Here is a 24,764-nt window from a genome sequence, read left to right as displayed (position 1 = left end):
GCCCATTGGGTCTACTCCATCATTCAATCATGGCTGATCTATCTCCCTCTGAACCTCATTCTCCTGCCTTCTCCCCAGAACCCCTGACACCCTTACCAATCAAGAATCTCCACCTTAAACATAAACATGGATTTGGCCTCCACAGCCGTCTGTGGCAATGAATTCCACAGATTCACCACCTTCAGACTAAAGAAATTCCTCCTCATTTCCTTTCTAAAGATACATCCTTTCATTCTGAGGCTATGGCTTCCTTTCCTACAATTAAATTCTTACTTGCAGCAGCACAACAGTTATGTAAACATAGTACTCTGTAAAACCCATAATATTTTTAAAAATCATTTGTATAAACCTTACTTTGTATAAACCTTGAGAATATGAAAGTTGCTATACAAGTGTAAGCCACCTTTTTTCTGAACAAACATATTGGTGAGAAAGGATGTCCTGATCCGATCTAATTGGCCCCTCTGCCACATTTCGGAAGAAGTGCCAGTGGGTATATTAGAAATGTATCTTGCGGGAGTCTTTTTAATCTAAAAATACAGTGCGGAAACAGGCCCTTCGGTCCTTCGAGCCCATGCCGACCAATGATCATCCGTACACTAGTTCTATGTCCTACACACGAGGGGTAATTTACAGAAGCCAATTAACCTACAAACATGCACGTCTTTGGAATGTGGGAGGAAACTGGAGCACTGGGGGAAAACCCATGCAGTCACAGGGAGAACGTACAAACTCCACAAAGACTGTACCCGTAGTCTGGATCGAACCCGGGTCTTGCCACTATGAGGCTCTATCGCTGCACCACTGTGCCTCCCAAGTCCTGGGTTGTCAGAGAGTGCTACCGATGTGTCTCCAAACAAATGGGACATGGAGAAAGTCAAAGTCAAAGTCAAAGTCAACTTTATTGTCAATTTCCAGTTAGCTTACACAGACAGAAAATCGAAATACCGTTTCCCACAATCCCGAGGAATAAAGTGCATTAAATTAAGTTAAAATTAAAAAGGCACAGCAAACAACAATCAATATAAAATATAGTCACTTCAATGAAAAAAAGATGAAGATGAATATATTACAATAAAAAATAATGAACAGTAGTGCAAAGCCTGTCCATAGCAGCGTTAAAAAAAAAAGTGTCTGGTGCTGGATGTGCGTGTGTGTGGGGTGTTAAAGTCCAGGTCCAATGGGGGCAGGGGAGAGAGGAGGGAGGGAGGGGAGAGAGTTCAGCATCCTGACAGCCTGGTGGAAAAAACTGTTCTTTAGTCGGGTGGTGCTCGACCTCAGGCTGCGAAACCTTCTCCCTGAAGGCAGGAGGGTGAAGAGGCTGTTGGAGGGGTGGGAGGGGTCACCCACAATGCTCAATGCTTTGCGGGTGAGGCGGGTGGTGTAAAGGACCAGGAGTGTTGGGAGTGAGGCGCCAGTGATCCTCTCAGCAGTGTTCACTATGCGCTGCAGGGTCTTACGGCTGGAGGCTGTGCAGCTTCCGAACCACACAGTGATGCAGCTGCTGAGGATGCTCTCAATGGCGCCTCGGTAAAAAGTGTACATGATGGGTGTGGGGGCTCCCGCTCTCTTCAGTTTGCGGAGGAAGTAGAGGCGCTGCTGGGCTTTCTTCGCGATGGACGTGGTGTTGTTGCTGCAGGAGAGATCCTCGGTGATGTTCTCCCCCAGGAATTTGGTGCTGCCACCGGAAAGAACCGGTGTTTAAAAAGTTAATGTAACACAAAGTTTCACATGATGGATGAATATTGAATTTGTTCAATTTTCAGGGGCCTCGACGCTCTCAATAAGCAAGGAAAGTCCACCGCTGTTGATTTGCCCATTGAATCAGTCAGCTTGAATTTGCAGGATCTGATCGGTTACTTTCAGCCACCCGATGAACATCTAGAACACGAAGAGAAACAGAACAGATTGCGAGCGCTGAAGAACAGACAAAATCTCTTCCAGGAAGAGGTAACCAACCAACCCTTTGTGATGCTGAGACTCTTATTACCATTCTGTGCCAATTTGTTCAGTTGTTATATTAATGCATAATGCCTTGAAAAACTGCTTGTACAAAATGCAGCCTGTTTCCATTTGATTCTAAAACCTATCTGATATCAATCTGGTGGTAACTGCCTCACGATAAATAAGTAAATTCAAGACAAATTGAATGGATGCAGATAAAAATGCTGGAAAAAAGATCCGCGGGTTTATCTTTCTACATTCACTTTCAGGCAATGATCAACCTTGTTCTTGAGTGCATTGATCACCTTAACGTGTACAGCAGTGCGGCCCATTTTACCGATGTTGCTGGGAAGGAAGCAGGAGAGTCCTGGAGAGCAATTCTCAACTCATTATATGAATTACTAGGTAAGATATTACTGGACTCTGTTCTCTGAATTTGTATTGAGATGCTTCTAACAGCAGGTCTAACAACAGCTTCTAAATCACGATTATTGGCAATGTTTCCCAGTAACAATCCAGCTGAAGGATTTTTCTCAGAAAGTTTTTGAAAGTTATTCTGGATGTTAAAGGTTTGAGGTGGCCAATAAGTTGAAAGTACCAATTTTTCCGTGGGTTGTGAGACTCTCAGCACAGAACAATCCATCCTACCATGGCAATAGAAGGAGAGGGCGATGTAAATATCGAACAGGAATTTTGGCATGTAAACTAAGTCAATTAACTCAATATGTTGATAAGTCATAGAAGCGGAATTAGGCCATTCGGCCCATCAAGTCTACTCCGCCATTCGAGACCTGAGTTCGATCCTGACTACAGATGCTGTCTGTGCGGAGTTTGTACATTCTCTCTGTGACCGTGTGGGTTTTCGCCGGGTGTTCCGGTTTCCTCCCAAATTCCAAAGACGTGCAGATCTGTAGGTTAATTGGCTTCTGTATTGCTCTTGGTGTGTAGGTAGTGGATGAGAAAGTGGCACAACATAGAACTAGTGTACAGGGGATCAATAGTCAGCATAGACCCAGTGGGCCAACGGGCCTGTTTCCATGCTGTAGCTCTAAACTAAACTCATTGAAATTGAATTACCAACAAATCAATTCTAACATCAAGTAGACATCACAATGTTTGATAAGCTCTTTAGAGGTACTGCGTGAAAACAAGTCCTTCGGCCAACCGAGTCCGCGCCGACTAGCGATCATTGTATACTCGTATTATTCTACAAATTTACTACTTTCACCGAAGCTAATTAATCTGCAAACATGTACATCTTTGGAGAGTGGGAAGAAATCGGAACACCTGGAGAAAACGCATGCGGTCACAGGGAGAATGTACAAACTCCGTACAGATTGCACCGGTAGTCAGGATAGAACCAGGATCACTGGTGCTGTAAGGCAGCAACTCTAGCGCTGTGCCACTGTGCTGCCCCACTTGTCAAAGAAACACAGAAAACATAGAAACATAGAAAATAGGTGCAGGAGGAGGCCAGTTGACCCTTTGAGCCAGCACCACCATTCATTGTGATCATGGCTGATCATCCACAATCAGTAACCCGTCCCTGCCTCTCCATATCCCTTGATTCCACTAGCCTCTGGAGCTCTATGTAACTCTCTTTTAAATTCATCCAGTGATTTGGCCTCTACTGCCTTCTGTGGCAGAGAATTCCACAAATTCACAACTCTTTGGGTGAAAAAGTTTTTTCTCATCTCAGTTTTAAATGGCCTCCCCTTTATTCTTAGACAGTGTCCCCTGGTTCTGGACTCCCCCAACACTGGGAACATTTTTCCTGCATCTAGCTTGTCCAGTCCTTTTATAATTTTATAGGTTTCTGTAAAGACTTGTTCATTTTAAATTTTGGTTCAAGGATTAATTGAAATGGAAATGTATTCTAACTATGTCTCAAGCATGTGAATCTAATGTTAGGTCTGGAGCACAAACCATTGAATCAACACCTCAAATTCTAATGCTTCAGATTTTGTTGCATTGTCATCGTGAAATGATTCAACATGCAGTTTGGCATGATCGCTATACTTCTAAGTCATGGCCATCCTTGTTCTCCTTCTGATCAGTTCAATATTGTATGTGAAATACTGCTTGGCGTAATTCTTTTTGTAGACTGGTCTCCAAAATTCTGCTCGGAAGATAAGCTATAGTGATTAAAAAAAAGTTAACATTTTAGTTTAGATTAGTTTAGAGATACAGTGCGGAAACAGGCCCTTCGGTCCACCGAGTCTGCGCCAATCAGCGATCCTCACACATTAACACTATCTTACACACACGAGGGAGAATTTCACTGAAGCCAATTAACCTACATGCCTGTACATCTTTGGAGTGTGGGAGGAAATCGAAGCACCGGGAGAAAACCCATGCAGGTCACAGGGAAAAAGTACAAACTCTGTGCAGACAGCACTCGTAGTCAGGATCAAACCCAGGTCTCTGGTGTTGTAAGGCAGCAACTCTCCCACTGCACCACTGTGCACCCTCAAATAGTCAATAGTCTATTGAAACGGAATATACTGAAGTGTAAAGGGGCACAGAGTGCTAACTCATTGTTTATTGCTTGGTTTTAGCTGCCCTAATCAGAGGAAATCGCAAAAACTGTGCCCAATTCTCGGGTTCCTTGGACTGGCTGATTAGCAGACTGGAGAGATTAGAAGCTTCTTCCGGTGTGTATGAATCTTTCATAACCTTACCATTTCTTTGAAAGGATATACAGGTCCACGACTGATTTTCCGGCACCCTTGGTTCCACAGCTTTGCTGGGTTATCTGCTTTGCCGGACCAGCAGAGGTCACGGCCCTGGGGATGGTCAAGAAACCAGCCCTCAAAGTCGGCCAGGGATGTTGGCTATGGGAAGAGTCACTGCCGGCTCCAGCGGGGCTGGAGTTCCAGACCCCCAGGCACATGGGGCAAATTTGACACGCCAATCGGCGCAGAAGTCCCGCCTCACCTAGCCTAGGCAATGCATTTTTTGGGGGGGGAGTTCCAGAGGGGGGATTTCAAGTGTGCTCTCGTAATTTTGTCCAGATTAAAGGAGGTGCTGGTCCACCAGTTGCCGGAAATCGGTGATGGAGCTGTAAGCAGATTATTTCACCGGTTAAAATTGTGATTTGCATTTAAAATGTATGTGGCATATACTGTATTGCAAGCAATATTATAGGCATTTCCAAAGATTGCATAATTTGATTCAATACTTTGTTTAGTTCATTTTATGATTCTGATTTGAAGTTTGGATCCATAATATATTCTTGATGACATTTCTATTCAAAACCTATCTCCGCTTTAAAAATACCCAATGAGGGCCTCCACAGCCGTCTGTGGCAATGAATTCCACAGATTCACCACCCTCTGACTAAAGACATTCTCCTCATATCCTTTCTAATGGAGTCTTGACTCAATAACGTCAGTCAAGACAGATTTAAACTGAACCCTGCTGTCTCCCTCTGCTGACAGGTGATGCCTACATTTGCTGCATCCAACATCTAATTAGGATGAATCACGGAATGGGCATGCTTAGGACTTTATACATTGGAGCACAGGAAGATGAGGGGTGATCTCATAGAGATGTGTAAGATCATGAGAGGTTTAGATAGGGTAAATGCATAGTCTTTTCCCCAGAATAGAGGGATCAAGACCCAGAGGGCGTAGGTGTCAGACACAAAATGCTGAAATAACTCAGCGGGTCAGTTACTCCAGCACTTTGTGTCTATCTTCGGTGTAAACGAGCATTTTGCAGTTCCTTCCTACACACGGATATAGGTGTAAGGTAACTGAGGAAAGATTTAATAGGAACCTGAAGGGCAACTTTTTTACACAGAGTGTGTTAGGTATATGGAACGGGCTGCCGGAGGAGGAAGTTGAGGCAGGTACTGTCACAATATTTAAGAAATGTTTGGATAGGTACAATAGGTTTGGAGGGATATGGGCCAAGCGCAGACAGGTGGAAATAGTGTGGATGGGGCATGTTGGTCGGCATGGACAAATTTGGACAAAAGGCCTGTTTCCATGCGGTATAATTATATGTTTCTATTGTCAACTGATTTGTGTGTTAGCAGACACTTTTTATATCATAAGCTCATAGGTGATAGGAGCAGAATTAGGTCATTCTGCCGATCAAGTCTACTCCCCCATTCAATCATGACTGATCTATCTCTCCCTCCTAACCCCATCCTCCTGCCTTCTCCCCATAACCCCTGACACCTGTATATTATTGACCTTGCCTTTCACAGAGAAAGAGTTATGTGTACCGCAGTGAATTATGACTTCATGCACTTTCCCAGCTCTGTCCAGATCCCGCAGAATGTTGTGGAGCTACAAAATCTGCAACATTAAATGCATTTGGATATACACTGTCCCGGCCTTACAGTAGGTCTCCATAATCTGGTGCATCAAATCTTGTTTACTTCCCAGATCCGGGGCTGATTAAGAAAAATAAATTTCAGCACTGGATTGTTCCACTGGGAAGGTTGGTAAAGGATGTGATATTTTAAAATTAAATAATTAATGCATTTTCTCTTCCAAGTTGCATTGTGCTCATTTCTGGGATGAATCAATTCCTATTTCATGGCACTGGTTCAATTTCTGCTGGAAATGATGCAAAACTAGCCAATTAGACTGGTGGTCCTGAACCTTTTCACTTTGCTTTAATATGTTCAAGAGAGTCATTAAAAAAATCCAGCCTTTAGCTTTGAATTATGTTTACTTCATGATGCAGGGTTTCAATGGTGGATTGTCATGAGACTGGATACCCCTGTTTCATGTAGAAACAAAGAACCACAGATGCTGGTTTATACCAAAGGGAGACACAAAGTGACTCAGTGGGTCAGGCAGCAACTCTGGAGAAAAAGAATAGGTGATATTTTGGGTCAGGACCCTTCTTCAAATTGAAGAATCTGAGTCTGAAGAAGGGTCCCAAGCTGAAACGTCACCCATCCTTTTCCTCCAGAGATGCTGCCTGACTCACTAAGTTACACCAGCATTTTGTGTCTTTGGGTTCTCTCATAGTGTTTTTCCAGTGCAAACTATTGCCCTTCAATAAACCAACCTGTTCGATAGACTCACCACTTATCAACGAACTGTTTTATTTTGTGTCAGTGCCTATCTGAGTAAAGTGAGATACAGGGCATATACACTATGTAGCACAAAATTCCCTCTTACATGTCTAACCCTGTTTCCTTCTTATTTGGAGTGAAGTTCTAAAGACGATGAGATTCTCTTTTTTACTGTGCTTCAGAGGAAACCAACAGGGAAATCTAACAAAAAGAAACGCTCATCTGATTAGAACTATTAACCTTGGAAAAACAGTCATGTAATTAGCTAGAAACTGAGTTAGCTTTTTGTAACTATTGGAAGCAGTACAAATACTAACATTGATTTCTTCAGGGATTGAGGGCACTTTATTGGGATTCACCACTGTGAGGAGAATTATCTTTTTTTGCTCTTTTTTTCTCTCTCACAGTTCTCGCAGTTGTGTGTTTGTTAATGTTTTCAAAGCACGTCACACAAAAACAGTTTGACTCCCTGTGGCCTAAACCACTCTTTCCTTGAGCACATCCATTTGCTTTTTGATGGAAACAAGTTTACTGTAAATGTTCTTTATTTCTTACAAATTATGGAAGTGACATTAATGTGAAGAACTCTGCGGAGCGATGTGTACAAAGCAGAATATATTTGATCTTCAGGGTCCCATTCTTTATTTGATTAAAATATTTCTGTCATTCCGTGCAGTTCACTTTCGTTCTGGTAGGTTGTTGACTTTGATTCTGCTGTCTGCAGTGAACTTCCTAGGTCCTGATTTCGTTTCAGAGTTGGCTTGGAAACAGGCCCTTCTGTCCATGCTGACCATCGATCCATTCACACTAGTTGTCTGATGTCCCACTTTTGCATCCACTCCTTACACAGTAGGAGGGATTTACAGAGGGCCAATTAACCAACCAACCTGCTTACCTTTGGGTTGTGGGAGGAAATCGTAGCACCAGGAGAAAACCCACGTGGCCACAGGGAGAACATGCAAACTCCACACAGACAGCACCCGAGGTGAGGATCGATCCCGGCTCTCTGGTGCTGTGAGGCAGCGTTTTGCTGACTGGGGAAGTGTCCGGCTTTGATACTTCATCACAGTGAACGTCCACATCATAGTGCACCATTCCAGCACACTTGTACCAGTTGCAGTGCCATTGAGTTCAGCCTGCCATTAGGATAATCAGGAGACACAAGGAACTGCAGACGCAAGTGGAATATGATGAGCAGTTCCTCCAGTTTGCAAGGCCTGTTGGATCTCCCGATTGTTAACCATTTAAACTCTCCTTCCCTTCCCCGTTCTGACCTTTCTGTCCTTGGCCTCCTCCATCGCTAGAGTGAGGCCACACGCAAACTGGAGGAACAGCACTTATGTGGCGGCACAGTGGCGCAGCAGTAGACTTGCTGCCTGTCTGTGCAGAGTTTGCATGTTTTTCCTGTGACCCTGTGAGTTTCCTCCAGGTGATCCAGTTTCCTCCCACATTCCACAGACGTGCAGGTTGGTAGGTTAGTTGGGTTCAGTAAATTGTCCCTGTTGTTTTGGATAGAACTAGAGTAGGGGTTGGTTGGTTGGTGCGGACTCGGTGGGTCAAAGGGGCCTGATTCCAAGCTGTATTTCTAAACTAAACTAAACTAAACTAATCTAAATCAAAGTAAGTACCTCGTGTTCCCCTTGCAATCCAACAGTAAGAAATTTGAGTTCTCCAATTTCAAGTAATACATCTCCTCCCTCTCTCTTCCCTGCGCATCATCCATCCACCCACCCGCTCCCTCCTGACCCCTCTCCCGGTGGGCAAACCTTTCTTCTACTATCCCAACTCTGTTCCTCTGCTACTTTCCCCTCCTTTGTGCATCCATCCCCGAGTGCCTCTTTCCTTTGATCCTTCCACTCCCCCATCTCCTTCCACCTCTATCCCTCCACGCTTTACATTTCGCACCTCATCTCAGATCCTTTTGTCTCCTTCATCACTCACTCCATCCATCTGCCAATGACCACCCCCTCTCACCAGCATCTACCTAGCACTTCATGTTATAGTAGAATTAGGCCATTCGGCCCATCGAGTCTACTCCACCATTCGATCATGGCTGATGGCTGATCTCTGCCACCTAATCCCATTTTCCTGCCTTCTCCCCATGACCCTTGACACCCTGGTGTCCTGGATCACCCTGGATCACCTGCCAGACTTTGCCCATCCCGCCACCTATCTTTCCTGCTTTGTCCACCCCAACTACAAACAGTGTGAAGTAGACCTGACCCAAAACCCCACTATCTACAGATGCTGCCCGAACCACTGAGTTCCTCCAGTGTTTTGTGTTTTGCTCAGGATGAACAGACCACTTGTACTCCAGGCAGGATTGAATGGGATGTCTAGAAGTGTTAGAAACAAGGGATAGCAGATGGTGGTTTTACAAAAAAAAGGACACAGTGCTGGAGTAACTCGGCAGGTTTTTTCAGACCATAGAAGGGTCCCAATCCAAAACGTCACCCATCCATATTCTCCAGAGATGCTGGATGCCTGACTCGCTTAGTTACTCCAGCATTTTGTGTCCTGCCTAGAAGTGATGATGCACACAGAAAAAAATCTTCCCTGATAATAGTAAAATGAAAATTCACTTAATGCATTCATTAAACTAATTAACTTCCATTTTTTAATCAAATAGGAATTCTTGAAGTTTTGCACTATGTTCTTGTGGAAAGCCCGGAAGCTCTAAACATTATCAAGGAGGGACATATAAAATCCATTATTTCCTTGCTAGATAAACATGGAAGAAATCATAAGGTATTGATCTTCAATATTTTACTTCCTGATAAGGCAGACTGTATTTCTAAATTTATTATGGTAGGGTTTGAAGGTGTTAACATGTTTATAAAGAAATGTTCACGTTTATTTGTACATTTGAATTTTACCATGAATAGTAAGCAGAACAATAAACCTCTTAGTATTTCGCACTTTCTATGCGTTTTAATTCTAGATAATATCTTTTACTTGAAAATATTTACTTTTTTAAAAAAATATAAAATAAATTGCAATTGATTGTAGATGTCAGGGAATTAGATGGATTTTCTTGGCTTCAGTATTTATGTTTGTTTTAAAAAATAAGATTATTGAAGATTCGAATATTACTTCATCTTTGTTTCCATTTCAAAACCAGAACCTGGCTTCAGTTTTAGCCGTAATGTGGGGGTTGTGTTTTACTGGTCGTCTGGATACCTCCAAGTGTACCCCATGTTAATCCATTTTCATCTCTTGCCATCCTCTTCCATTTTCTTGTTCATGTCCTCCATTTTTGAAGAGGTTACAGAGTCACACAGCAGGGAAACAGGCTCTTTAGCCCAACTTGTCCATGCCAACCAAGATGCCCCACCTAACTAGCTCCACCTCCTCACGTTTGTCCCATGTCCTCTCACCCTTTCCTATCTTTCTCTCTACAAGTGTCTTGGTTTAGTTTAGTTACGAGATAAAGTGTGGCAACAGGCCCATCGGCCCACCGAGTCTGCGCTGACCAATGATCACCCTATTTTATCCTACACATTAGGGATAATTTACAGTAGCCATTTAACCTACAAACCTGCACATCTTTTGGGATGTGGGAGGATGTGACAAGTAAAATGGACGAAGGAGAGCCAGTGGATGTAGTGTATCTAGACTTTCAGAAAGCTTTTGATAAGGTACCACACGGGAGGTGAGCAAAATTAGAGCATATGGTGTTGGGGGTAGGGTATTGACATGGATAGAGAATTGGTTGGCAGACAGGAAGCAAAAAGTAGGAATAAACGGGTCCTTTTCAGAATGGCAGGCAGAGTGGAGAGTGGAGTGCCGCAAGGCTCGGTGCTGGGGCCGCAACTATTTACAATATATATTAATGATTTGGATGATGGAATTAGAAGTAACACTAGCAAGTTTGCAGATGACACAAAGCTGGGTGGCAGTGTGAACTGCGAAGAGGATGTTAGGAGGTTGCAGGGTGACTTGGACAGGTTGGGTGAGTGGGCAGATGCATGGTAGATGCAGTATAATGTGAATAAATGTGAAGTTATCCACTTTGGTGGCAAGAACAGGAAGGCAGATTATTATCTCAATGGTATCAGGTTAGGAAAAGGGGAAGTGCAATGAGACCTGGGTGTCCTTGTACATCAGTCTCCGAAAGTAAGCATGCAGGAACAGCAGGCAGTGAAGAAAGCTAATGGCATGTTGGCCTTCATAACGAGAGGAATTGAGTATAGGAGCAAAGAGGTCCTTCTGCGGTTGTTCAGGGCCCTGGTGAGACCACACCTGGAGTATTGTGTGCAGTTTTGGTCTCCTAATTTGAGGAAAAGGACATCCTTGCTATTGAGGCAGTGCAACGTAGGTTCACGAGGTTAATCCCTGGGATGGAGGGACTGTCATATGAGGAAAGATCGGAAAAACTAGGGTTGTATTCACTGGAGTTTAGAAGGATGAGAGGGGATCTTATAGAGAAGTATAAAATCATAAAAGGACTAGACAAGCCAGATGCAGGAAAAATGTTCCCAATGTTGGGGGAGTCCAGAACTCTTCTTCCAGTAATTTGACTTGATATGGGCTGTGTGGGGAAGTTGTGTCACCGTTATTCATTTTGCATGAGTATCCAGGCGTTGGGGAGGTTTTGTTCTTGGGTTGCAAGGTGGTGCAGCGGTAGTGTTGCTGCCTTACAGCGCCAGAGACCTGAGTTTGATACCGACTACGGGTGCTGTCTGTACGGAGTTTGTACCTTCTCCCTGTAACCATGTGGGTTGTTCCGGCTTTTTTCCGGGTGCTCGGTGGACCGATGGGCCTGTTTCTGCGATGTATCTCTAAAGCCTAAAGTCTAAAAGTATTCTCATGACATGAGTCAACACAATTGTACAATATTTCATTAAATTCGCTTATGGATCACAGGGAGGTCGACAACATGATCCCCAGATCTGTCCCTGAATCTGGGGGTATGCATTTCAAACTTCTGTTTCTTTTGCCTGTGGGAGAGGGGAGAAGAGTGAGTGACCGTGGTTAGACTCATCCTTGATTATGTTGCTGGCATTGCCGAGGCAGCATGAAGTGAAAATGGAGTCAATGGAAGGGAGGTTGGTTTGTGTGGTTGTCTGGACTGTGTCCACAATTCTCTGCAATTTCATGCGGTCTTGGATGGAGCTGTTCCCAAACCATGCTGTGATGCATCCCGATAAAATGCTTTCTATGGTGCATCTAGGTTTAAGGTGAAAAGGGAAATATTTAATAGGAACCTGAGGGGCAACGTTTTCACACAGAGGCTGACAGGTATATGCAATGAGCTGCCGGGGGAGGTGGTTGAAGAGTTGAGTCCAGAAACTATAACAACATTTGGATGTTCGGATAGAAGTGATTTAGAAGGGTATGGGCCAAACACAGGCAGGTTGGTCCAGTACAGATGGGATATGTTGGTCAGTGTGGGCAAGTTGGGCCAAAGGGCCTGTTTCTCCATTTGGCTGGCTGACTCTATGACTCTATAACATTTAAAGGCAGGTACATGGATAGAGCTTAGAGGAACATGGCTTAGAGCTTAGAGGAACATGGACCAAACATGGGAAGGTTGGACTAATGTAGATGTAGATGGGGCATCTTGGGGAAGAAGGACCTGTTTTCATGCTGTATGACTATGACTCTCTCGGTGTACTGTTGGATCAGTGAAATGTTATGGCAGATTGTCTATGTTTGGTATAAACCAGCATCTGCAGTGCCATCCTGCACTTTACATCTTGTCGTAACCGATGTGATGGAAAAAATCAGAACCGACACAATTAGGTCTGAAGAAGGGTCTCGAACCGAAACGTCACCGAATCCTTCTCCCCAGAGATGCTGCCCATCCCGCTGAGCTGCTCCAGTATTTTGTGTCTATCTTCGGTGTAAACCAGCATCTGTAGTTCCTTCCTATACAATTAATTTTCTTGTTACCCAAGGTTTTGGATGTGTTGTGCTCTCTGTGTGTCTGCCATGGAGTTGCAGTACGATCTAACCAGCATCTAATTTGTGACAACTTACTACCAGGAAGAGACCTACTGTTGCAAACACAGCTCATCAACCATGTCAGCAGGTAATGCAACCCACTTACTTGGTGATACGTGATCAGAAATAATGTATTTTTAAATGTCAAGAATGCAGTAATGCAATCAACTGATATACTAATTTCTTCCAACACTTTTATTAACCCACAACTATTCTTTGCTGATTCTCATGTGAACGATAAACAATTTTAGATGAGAACTAAATGATGACTAAACATTAGTCTCATGCTCCTTTGTTCATCTTCTGATGTAACTTGTATTTTCTCTGCATGTCAGGAAATGGTGTTAGGTAAACTGTTGGGACTGAAGGCAGATAAATCCCCAGGTCCTGATGGTCTGCATCCCAGAGTACTCAAGGAGGCGGCCCTAGCAATCGTGGATGCATTGGTGATCATTTTCCAATGTTCTCTCAACGCTGGATCAGTTCCTGTGGACAGGAGGGTAGCCAATGTAACCCCACTTTTTAAGAAAGGAGGGAGAGAGAAAACAGAGAATAATAGACCAGTTAGCCTTACATCAGTAGTAGGGAAAATGCTTGAGTCGATTGTTAAAGATGTTATAGCAGCGCATTTGAAAGCAGTGACAGGATCGGTCAAAGTCAGCATGGATTTAAGAAAGGGGAAATCATGCTTGACTAATCTTCTGGAATTTTATGCGGATGTAATGGGTCCTTTTCAGAATGGCAGGCGGTGACTAGTGGGGTGCCACAAGGCTCGGTGCTGGGACCCCAGTTATTTACAATATATATTTACGATTTAGACGAGGAAATTAAATTTGACATCTCCAAGTTTGCGGATGACACAAAGCTGGGTGGCAATGTGAGCTGCGATGAGGATGCTATGTGGCTGCAGAGTGACTTAATGACTTGGATAGGTTGGGTGAGTGGGCAGATGCATGGCAGATGTAGTATAATATGGATAAATGTGAGGTTATCCACTTTGCTGGCAAGAACAAGAAGGCAGATTATTATCTGAATGGTGTCAGATTATGAAAAGGGGAGGTGCAACGAGATCTGGGTGTGCTTGTACATCAGTCACTGAAAGTAAGCATGCAGGTACAGCAGGCAGTGAAGAAAGCTAATGGCATGTTGGCCATTGCGAGAGCATTTGAGTTTCGGAGCAAGGAGGTCCTACTGCAGCTGTACAGGGCCCAGGTGGGACCGCACCTGGAGTATAGTGTGTAATTTTGGTCTCCTAATTTGAGGAAGGACGATTGAGTCGATGGGGCTTGTATTCACTGGAATTTAGAAGGATGAGAGGGGATCTTAGAAACATAAAATTCTTAAGGAATTGGACAAGCTAGATGCAGGAAAAACTTTCCTGATGTTGGGGGAGCCCAGAATCAGTGGTCACAGTTTAAGAATAGGGGGTAGGCCATTTAGGACTGAGATGAGGAAATACTTTTTCACCTAGAGAGTTGTGAATCTGTGGAATTCTCTGCCACAGAAGGCAGTGGAGGCCAATGCACTGGATGTTTTCAAGAGAGTGTTAGAGTTGGCTCTTGGGGCTAAAGGAATCAAGGGATATGGGGAAAAAGCGGGAACGGGGTACTGATTTTAGATGATCAGCCATGATCATATTGAATGGCGGTGCTGGCTCGAAAGGCCAAATGGCCTACTCCTGGACCTATGTTTCTATGTTTCTATGGATTGAGTATGGACTGGACAGAGTTCAATGAAGCTGCTGTCACACACAGCCACTTCAGTAGTCCACCAGTGAGACAATGACACACCTCTTTACCCTGAGAGAGAGAGTGTCAAATTCATCAAGTTCTATGTTGTGACCAGAAGTGCACTTGGAACTTGATTGAAACTGGTCAAAGTTATTTAATTAATGGCAGCGGAAAAAGGATGAGCTTGAATTTGAGGAACCAAGGGATGAAGTTTAGTTTAGTTTAGAGATACAGCGTGGAAATGGGTCCTTTGGCCCACCGAGTCCGCACCGACCAGCGAACCCCGCTCATTAACACTGTCCTACACACACTAGGGACAATTTAGGCTTATACAAATTGTCCAGTAAAATTATAAAATTATAAAAGTAATTGTATCTCAGAGATGCTCAGCGCATCTCTTGCAAAAAAATTAATTGGTATTTCTTTTATAAACTTTTGTTCTGAAGAATACGTTATGGAAAACTTTCCAGCATTAGTGTTATTTTATTCATGAGGACTTGTCTGTTCACTTGAAGAGTACAGTTTTCTATTAGCATAATGGGTAAATACTAATGATATATTCTCTTGGGTATACAAACCAAGTGGGAGTAATGTTTTCAGTACTATTAGAACATAGGACAGTATAGGTGATAGGCACAAAGTGCTGGAATAACTCAGAAGGTCAGGCAGCATCTCTGGAGAACATGGATAGGTGACGTTTCGGGTTGAGACCCTTCTACAGTCTCAGGTTGAGTCTGAAGAAGGATTTTGACCCGAAATGTCATCTAACTGTATTCTCCAGAGATGCTGCCTGACCCGCAGAGTTACTCCAACACTTTGTGCCCTTTTGTGTATTAACCAGCATCTGCAGTTCCTTGTTTTTACAAGTGGGTTGAAAGGTTTTGTGTTGGTGATTTGTACTAACCTTATTTAGACCAACATATCTGTCAAAATGTTTATGAAGGAACTGCAGGTGCTGGTTTATACTGAGGATAGACACAAAATGCTGGAGAACTCAGCGGGTCATACAGCATCACTGGAGATAAAGAATGGGTGACATTTTGAGTTGGCTGAAAAAGGGTTCCGACCCAAAAAGTCCCCTATTCTTTTCTCCAAAGATGCTGCCTGACCCGCTGTGCTACTCCAGCATTTTGTGTCTATCTTCAACATGTCTGACAGGTGGGTTGGTGAGTCTTGTGCAATTGAGTACCATCTAGGATTCCTGGAATTGGAGCTGCTATTTCCTTAACAGACAAAGGATTGTGTGCTGGAATGTATTTAGAACTTGAAACATGCAGCAAAAGTTTCCCGAATGAAGGATCCCAGTTTCTCTTTGCTACTTTCAGCATGCGGCCAAATATTTTCCTTGGAATCAGTGACGGTGCTGCCCAGTACAAGAAGTGGTACTTCGAGCTTATAGTGGACCACGTTGACCCCTTTGTGACTACGGAAGCTACACATCTTCGGGTTGGCTGGGCTTCTACAGACGGCTATTCGCCCTGCCCTGGAGGAGGTGAAGGATGGGGTGGAAATGGTGTCGGAGATGACCTTTACTCCTACGGATTTGATGGACTGCACTTATGGTCAGGTGAGTGGTCCTTTTTAATTATTGGCAACAGTATTGTAAAGAACCCAATTACAAATGCAATCTTGAATTCTGCTCCTCGGGAGCACATTCTGACAAAAAATTTAATGAATTCCAAATTATGTTACATAGAAACATAGATACATAGAAAATAGGTGCAGGAATAGGCCATTCGGCCCTTCGAGCCAGCACTGCCATTCAATGTGATCATGGCTGATCATCCAAAATCAGTACCCCATTCCTGCTTTCCTGCCATATCGCTTGATTCCATTGACCTTAAGAGCTATATCAAACTCTCTCTTGAATACCATATTAGTGTCATAGAGTTAGACAGCATGGAAACAGGTCCTTCGGGCCAACATGTTCATGCCGACCAACATGTCCCATCTATGCTAGTCCCTCCTGTCCGCGCTTGGCCCATATCCCTCTAAAACCTATCCTACCCATGTAGCTGTCCAAAGGTTTCTTAAATGTTATGATAGTACCTGCCTTAACTACCTCTTCTCACAGCCTATTCCATATACCCACCACCTTCTGTATAAATATATGGTAAACTAAAAACATCAGGCCCTTGTCATACATATGAGGTGTTGCATTTTGGTCTGTCAAACCCCAAGACAGGACTTGCCCAGTAAAGGATAGAGCCCTGGGAGAGTGCTGCAGGACAGAGTGATCTGGGAGTACAGATGCACTGTTCCCTGAAAGTGGTGATTCAGGTGGGCAGGGCAGTGAAGAAGGCATTTGACACGCTTGCCTTCTTTGGGAAGTATTCAGTACAAAAGCTGGCCAGTCATGGTGCAGCTGTTACAAGTCATTGGAGAGATCACACATCGAGTACTGCATGCAGATCTGGTTGCCCAGCCATAGGAAGGATGTTATTAAGTTGTAAAGGATACAGAAAAGATTCACCAGGATATGTCGTAGACTTGCATGGCTGAGTTATAGAGTGAGGTTAGATGGACTGGGAGTTTGTTTTCTTTGGAATGTAGGAGGTTGAGGAGTGATCTTATGGAAATACCCAAAATCATACGGAGCATGGATAAAGTGAACATTTGCAGTCTTTTTCCCATGGAAGCTCAAGGGCATAGACTTAAGGTGAGGAAAACTTTAAGAGGAATCTTGGGGGTGTAATTTTGTCAAGAGGGTAGTTGGATGGTGATTTGGAGGTTGGGCGAGTGGGCAGATGCATGGCAGATGCAGTATAATGTGGATAAATGTGAGGTTATGCACTTTGGTGGCCAGAACGGGAAGGCAGATTATTTTCTGAATGGTGTCAGATTAGGTGCAACGAGACCTGGGTGTGCTTGTACATCAGTCCCAACTGAAAGTAAGCATGCCTGTTAATAAAACAGGCAGTGAGGAAAGCTAATGGCATGTTGGCCTTCATTGCGAGAGGATTTGAGTTCAGGAGCAAGGAGGTCCTATTGAGGTTGTACATGGCCCTGGTAAGACTGCACCTGGAGTATTGTGTACAATTTTGGTCTTCTAATTTGAGGAAAGACATTATTGCTATTGAGGGAGTGCAGCAAAGATTCACCAGGTTGGCGGGACTGACATATGATGAAAGATTGGGTCGACTGGGTTTGTATTCACTGGAATTAGAAGGATGAGAGGGGATCTTACAGAAACATATAAAATTCTAAAAGGATTGGAAAGGCTAGAAGCAGGAAATATGTTCCCGATGTTGGGGGTGTCCAGAACCAGGAGCCACAGTTTAAGAATAAGGGGTAGGCCATTTGGGACTGAGATGAGGAAAAAAGATTTCACCCAGAGAGTTGTGAATCTATGGAATTCTCTGCCACAGAGGCAGTGGAGGCCAATTTACTGGAGGTTTTCAAGAGAGAGTTAGATTTAGCTCTTGGGGCTAAAGGAATCAAGGGACATGGGGAAAAAGCAGGAATAGGGTACTGATTTTGGAAGATCAGCCATGATCATATTGAATGGTGGTGCTGGATCGAAGGGCTAAATGGCCTACTCCTGCTCCTATGTTTCTATGTTTCTCGTTCATATTTGAAATGAACTGCCAGGACAGGTTTCAGGATAAATAAAATTATGACTTTAAATAGACATGTGGACAGATATATGGAGAGGAAGGGTTTAGAGGTATATGGGCCAAATAGATCAACCCAGAATGCCATTTATTTCACAAAATGCTGGAGTAACTCAGCAGGTCAGGCAGCATCTCAGGAGAGAAGGAATGGGTGATGTTTCGGGTCGAGACCCTTCTTCAGACTGATGTCACGGGGACAAAGGAAGGATATAGGTGGACAGGAAGATAGAGGGAGAACTGGGAAGGGGGAGGGGAAGAGAGGGACAGAGGAACTATCTAAAATTGGAGAAGTCAAAGTTCATACCGCTGGGCTGCAAGCTGCCCAAATGAAATATGAGGTGCTGTTCCTCCAATTACCGGTGGGCCTCACTATGGCACTGGAGGAGGCCCATGACAGAAAGGTCAGACTGGTAGTGGGAGGGGGAGTTGAAGTGCTCAGCCACCGGGAGATCAGGTTGGATAAGGCTGACTGAGCGAAGGTGTTGAGCGAAACGATCGCCGAGCCTGCATTTGGTTTCGCTAATGTAAAGAAGTTGAAATCTAGAGCAGCGGAAACAATAGATGAGGTCGGAGGAGGTGCAGGTGAACCTCTGTCTCACCTGGAAAACCCAGAAAGCCAACTTGCTTGGCATAGACAAAGCTTGGTTCTGTGCTGTATAACTCTATGGCTCCATACTCTGGTTCTGTTCCATAATGAAGGTCTCTCAATAACAAAACCAGAAGAGAAATAGATCAATAGTTCGTTGCCTGCCAGTCATTTTGCATAATTTCATTTGTTATAATTATGTTATAATGATTAGAGTATTAATGCAGAATTATATGCAGTGTATTTCTGTTTTAAGATGTAATGCAGTTATGTTTAGAAATGAGCTAATATAGAAATCTGCCCACCAGTGTTGTATATTCCCATTTTCTTGTACTTTCGGTCAAGTGAAGGTTCATTTAATAAATAAAATAATTTTACATGGTAAGAGTTGACATTGCATCACATGTAAAATCACAGATCTAAACTGAGATTATCTGTGGAATTGGCTTAAAGAAATGAGTGTGCCTGACAATTGGAAGCACCTCCCAACCATGGTGCAGGAAGGAACTGCAGATGCTGGTTTAAACCGAAGATAGACACAAAATGCTGGAGTAACTCAGTGGACAGGCAGCATCTCTGGATAGGAGGAATGAGTGATGTTTCGGGTGGAGACCCTTCTTCAGACTGTCAATGCCACCCATTCCTTCTATCCAGAGATGCTGCCTGTCCCGCTGAGTTACTCCAGCATTTTGTGTCGATCTCACGTCCATGGTTTTCGGTTAACCATTTTCAGCAGATAATTTGCATCCCACAAAGTCCACAGATGAGAGGAATCGCCAGATGATGGTTTGCAATGAAAACAAAAGATTGCAGATATTGCAAATCAGAAATAAAAACAGAAAATGCTGAAATCTCCCAGCAGGTCAGGTAGTATTTGGGGAAAGGCAGGGTTTTGTTTAGATAGACACCAAATGTTGGAGTAACTCAGCGGGTCAGGCAGCATCTCTGGAGAAAAGGAATGTGATGTTCTGGGTCGAGACCCTTCAGAAGACTCAGAGTGCAATTTTATATGGCTTTTGTTTAGTTTGTTGCATTGACAAGCCCACCAAGGTACAGTGAAGAGCTTTTTATGGCGTTCTGTCCAGTCAGCGGAAAGAAAATATAGGATTACAATCAAGCCGTCCACAGTGTGCAGGTACAGGAGTACTTTGGTAGAATGCCCCTGAGGTTGACTTGATTGAAGCCCCTGCTACAATGTCCAGAGAAAAGCATGGAGCAATTATAATGAATAATTGCAAATCCATTTCTGGTTCCACCACACAGAGAGTCGCCTTTACTTCACCTTTGCCTTAAGAGATACAGTGCCAAAGCAGGCCCTTCGGCCCACCGAGTCGATGCCGACCAGTGATCAGCCTGTACACTAGCACTATCCTATACACTGGGTACAATTTATAAGTTGAACCTACAAACCTGTACGTCTTTGGAGTGTGGGAGGAAACCGGAGCACCCAGAGAAAACCCACAGGGAGAATGTGCAAACACCACACAGCCAGCACCCATGGTCAGGATCGAACCAGGATCTCTGGTGCTGTGAGGCAGCACCTCTACCGCTGTGCTACTGTGCTGCTTTGACCCTTAATTGATGGGGTTTTGTTGGTTCAGGGAGGGGGTTTTAGGATATCGATGCTGATATTTTCTTCACCTGACATTTTCTCTCTTTTTAGGCTGCATTGCTCGGACAGTAAATTCACCAAACCAACACTTGCTAAGGGATGATGACGTTGTCAGCTGCTGCCTGGATTTAAGCGCTCCGAGTATTTCCTTCCGCATTAACGGACAACCAGTTCAGGGAATGTTTGAAAATTTCAACACCGATGGGCTCTTCTTTCCTGTGGTCAGCTTCTCCACAGGAGTAAAGTCAGTGATCCTCCATATCTTTTGCTCCTCCTCATGTATATTTTACTTTAATACATCGCGGAAACAGGCCCTTTGACCTACCTAGTCCATGCCCACCAGCGATCACCTCGTACACTAGTTCATTCCTACACACTAGGGACAATTTATAATTTTACCGAAGCCAATTAACCTTCAAACCTGTACGTCTTTGGAGTGCGGGAGGAAACTGGAGCACCCGGAAAAAACCCACGCAGTCACAGGACGAATGTACAAACTCTGTGCAGACAGCACCCGTAGTCAGGATCGAACCTGGGTCTCTGGAACTGTAAGGCAGCTACTCTACCACAGCAGCACCGTGCCTCATTTGTTCCTCATCCCCCAGTGTCCTTGTTCGGGGAGGCATTGTTGGTGAATTTGGAGGTCAGTTAAATGTCAGCCTTACTGCGGTGGATCTGGTTTCACTTTGAGATCAGCTTGGGTAAGGGCAGCACATTTTGGAACCGTACAGCACAGCAGCAGAACAGGCCCTTCAGCCCATAATATCTGTGCCGACGATGATGCCAAGTTAATCTCCTCCTCCTGCACATGATCCATTCCCTGTATATCCATATGTCTTTCAAAAAACCTCTTCAATACTACTATTGTATCTGCCTCCACCAACCTCTGGCAGAGTGTTCCAGGCACTTTTCTCCTTCAAAGGACATTGCGAAAAAGATGAGTTTTATGATTATCCAACGTTTTTACGGTCACCATGACCGATGCTAGATTTTTCATTTAAAGACTGGAATTTAAATTTTCTGGTGCCAGAGCTGAATTTGAACTTGAGTTTTTAAAATATTAACCTTGGTTTCTGGCTCATGGGTTTAGTTATTTAATTATTGTGCTCGAGATTATTCCAGTAATAACCACTTTACTCCTTTTCAGAAACATAAGAGTCCTGCAGCTTGGAAACAAGCCCTTCAGCCCAACTCGTCCATGCCGACCAAGGTGCCCCAGCTGAGTTAGTCCTATTTGCCCGTGTTTGTTCCATACCCCTCTAAACCTTGCCTATCCATGTACCTGTCCAAGTGTCTTTTAAATGGTGTTATCATACCTGCCTCAATTATCTCCTCTGGCAGCTCGTCCCATATACCCACATACCTAGATACCCACCGGTCTCTGTGTTCATCACATTCCCATTAAATCTATCCCCTCTCACCTTAAACTACTGAATCTATTTATGGGCTGCAAAACCTGTCACCATCCACCTCTGGAACAGAAGGGGCATGGGAATGCCACCACCAACAGGTTCTCCTCCAAGTCATACCGCCAGATACATTGCCCCTTTATCTTTGCTAGGTGCATATCCTGGAAGTCCCTTTCTTACAACTTGTTTGAAGTATCTTCAACAGGACGGCACAGTGGTGCAGCGGTACAGTTGCTGCCACACAGCACCAGAGACCCGGGTTCAATCCTGACTATGGGTGCTGTCTAAACGGAGTTTGTACGTTCACCCTGTGACTGTGTGGGTTTTCTCCAGGTGCTCTGGTTTCCTCCCACAGACATACAGGTTTGTAGGTTAATTGGCTTCGGTAAAAATTGTAAATTGTCCCTAGTGTGTTGGATAGTGCGAGTGTACTCGGTGGGCCGAAGGGTCTTTTTCCACGCTGTATCTCTAAAGTCTAAAAGGCTGCAGCAATTTCTTAAGGGACTGTGAAAGATATGGGAAAAAGTGAGGCCTAGACACTAATGCCCACAATCTGCATGTGAATGAAAATAAATCTCAGAACTTTTGTCTGAATTTAATAAATGTATGAAATACAGTAAAAGCTATAGATGTTCCAGGAGTAGCAGTCATCTCAGCATTCATTCACTTTGAAAAAGTATGAATTTGATTTCTGTGCACAAGAAAATCTGTTGAAGTTGCTTTGTGACGATATTGGCAATGCCAGTATTATTGAAATTGGAGAAAGGCCAGTTTTATTTCCCAAACAAGTATCGAATACTGTCATTTATTACAGTGAAATATTTTTCATGTGGGTTTCCTACATTTAGAACATGGAATTACGATTAGTATTGTGAGAGAACAAAGTATGGATGCTGTGGAGCTTGGAGGCGCAGCATAGAGTTGTTGCTTTCCAGAGCCAGAGACCCGGGTTTGATCTTGACTATGGGTGCTGTCTGTGTGGAATTTGCATGTTCTCCCTGTGACTGAGTGCGTTTTCCCCAGGTGCTCAGGTTTCTTCCCACATTCCAAAGAAGTGCAGGTTTGTAGGTTAATTGGCTTCTGTAAATTGTTCCTACCTTGTACATTAGAACGTGTGTATAAGTGATCGCTGGTCACCAAAGGGCCTGTTTCAACTCTGTATCGTGATATCAGCCCGAATGTCGGCCTTGGAAGTCACCTTGAACGGATCTGCCAGCTCCAGCTGGTACGGAGTTCCAGAGCCCTGGCCACGGGGAGCAAATTTGACCTGCCGATTGGTCATGGAAGTCCCGATGAGGTCGGCCGCCTCATATGACCTAGGTGTGACATTTTCGGGGGAAGTCCGGGGGGTGGGTATTTCAAGTGCACTCGCTGTATTTTGTTTGCATTAAAGGAGGTGCCAGACCACCAATTGCCGGAAAATCAGTAATACAGAACATTTCACTTTTTTGAACATTTCACACAGTAGGTTGCGGGATTATTGGAGTTTCACTGTGGTGTAGCTCACAGAACGGGTTCCTGTTTTCAGTTCAATTCCCCTTTAAGCGATACAGTGTGGAAATAGACCCTTCGGCCGAACTTGCCCACAACGACCAACATGTTCCATCTACACTCGCCCCACCTGCCTGCGTTTGGCCCATATCCCTGTCAACCTATCCTATCCATGTAACTGTCTAAATGTTTCTTAAACGTTGCAATTGTACCTTCCTCAACTACTTCCTCTGGCAACTTGTTCTCGAGATTTGCCAACTTTGTGTGGAAAAAATTACCCCTCAAGTTCCTATTAACTATTTACCCGCTCAGCTTTAAACCAATGCCCTCTGGTTCTCGAATCTCCAATTAATTTATGGGTCGGAGTTGTAGTTATTTTGTTGGTTTGAGATTAACATTACGTTTGCTCTCCCGTTTTCTAATCAACCGTTTCTCCCAAACAAACTGTACTTGTGTCTCCCTAGAGTTCGTTTCTTGCTTGGCGGTCGCCACGGGGAGTTTAAATTCCTTCCACCTCCCGGTTATGCTCCGTGTTTCGAAGCCTTGCTGCCAAAAGAAAAAATGAGGGTGGAACACACGAATGAATATAAGCAAGACCACAACGGCGTGCGTGACCTACTGGGTCCGACCATCTCTCTCACGCAAGCTGCCTTCACTCCAATGCCTGTGGACACCTCTCAGGTACTATAGAAACAAGGAGCTGCAGATGCTGGCCTACACAAAAGGACACAAGGTGCTGGAGTAACTCAGCAGATCAAGCAGCATCTCTGGAGAACATGGAGAGGTGATGTTCTGCTCGAAGGAGGGTCCAGACCCATAACATCACTTATCCATGTTCTCCAGGGATGCTGCCGGACCTGCTGAGCTATTCCAGCACTATGTCTAATTTTTTGTAAGAAGGTACAATGATATGTGGGACCCTTCTTCTGACTGAATGTCGGGGGAGAAACTGGGGGAGAGAAGGGGCCGGGCAAAGCGTGTCAGGTAATAGGTAGACAAAGGCAAAGGGGTTTTTTGATAGGCAGATGGTTGGAACAAAGGCCAGAGATTAAATCCGAGGGTGTAAGACAGACTGATTGAAGAGTTGCAAATTGTGAAGCCAGAGGATTTAATTTAGGGGTGTGGGAATGGGGGGATTGGGAGTTAAATGGGAGTGGGAAAGGGTCATTGTTACAGTACAGGTACAACACCAAAATTGTTACTTGTTTCACTGACTAATTGGACATTATTCTGTGTCGCAACAAATACAACTTTATAATGTGCACAGTAGTAGCAAGTGAAAGTATTTAAAAAATATTTTAGGACAATTTTGTTTTTGGACAATTGTTCTCCATGTTTTAGAGCCTTACAACATGGAAGCAGGCCCAACAAAATCATCGCCTCACTCCCCCGAA

General features: G+C 44.1%; 1 protein-coding gene across 4 annotated transcripts in view; it reads left to right on the top strand.

Annotated features, from left to right (window-relative positions):
• Positions 1–24,764, top strand: part of ryr2a (ryanodine receptor 2a (cardiac)) — a 423,773-nt gene that overhangs the window by 165,891 nt on the left and 233,118 nt on the right. For all 4 annotated transcript variants that reach the window (XM_078405073.1, XM_078405072.1, XM_078405071.1 and 1 more), the window contains 8 exons: positions 1,767–1,950; positions 2,214–2,349; positions 4,503–4,598; positions 9,612–9,730; positions 12,883–13,016; positions 15,984–16,225; positions 20,522–20,714; positions 23,835–24,051. In XM_078405073.1, coding sequence (XP_078261199.1) covers positions 1,767–1,950; positions 2,214–2,349; positions 4,503–4,598; positions 9,612–9,730; positions 12,883–13,016; positions 15,984–16,225; positions 20,522–20,714; positions 23,835–24,051 — 1,321 coding nt within the window. The remainder of the gene's footprint in view (positions 1–1,766; positions 1,951–2,213; positions 2,350–4,502; positions 4,599–9,611; positions 9,731–12,882; positions 13,017–15,983; positions 16,226–20,521; positions 20,715–23,834; positions 24,052–24,764) is intronic.

The sequence above is a fragment of the Rhinoraja longicauda genome, chromosome 9 (genome assembly GCF_053455715.1).
Source record: "Rhinoraja longicauda isolate Sanriku21f chromosome 9, sRhiLon1.1, whole genome shotgun sequence".
In the NCBI taxonomy this organism is placed as follows: domain Eukaryota; kingdom Metazoa; phylum Chordata; class Chondrichthyes; order Rajiformes; family Arhynchobatidae; genus Rhinoraja; species Rhinoraja longicauda.
This window is presented reverse-complemented; position numbering and strand designations above follow the sequence as displayed.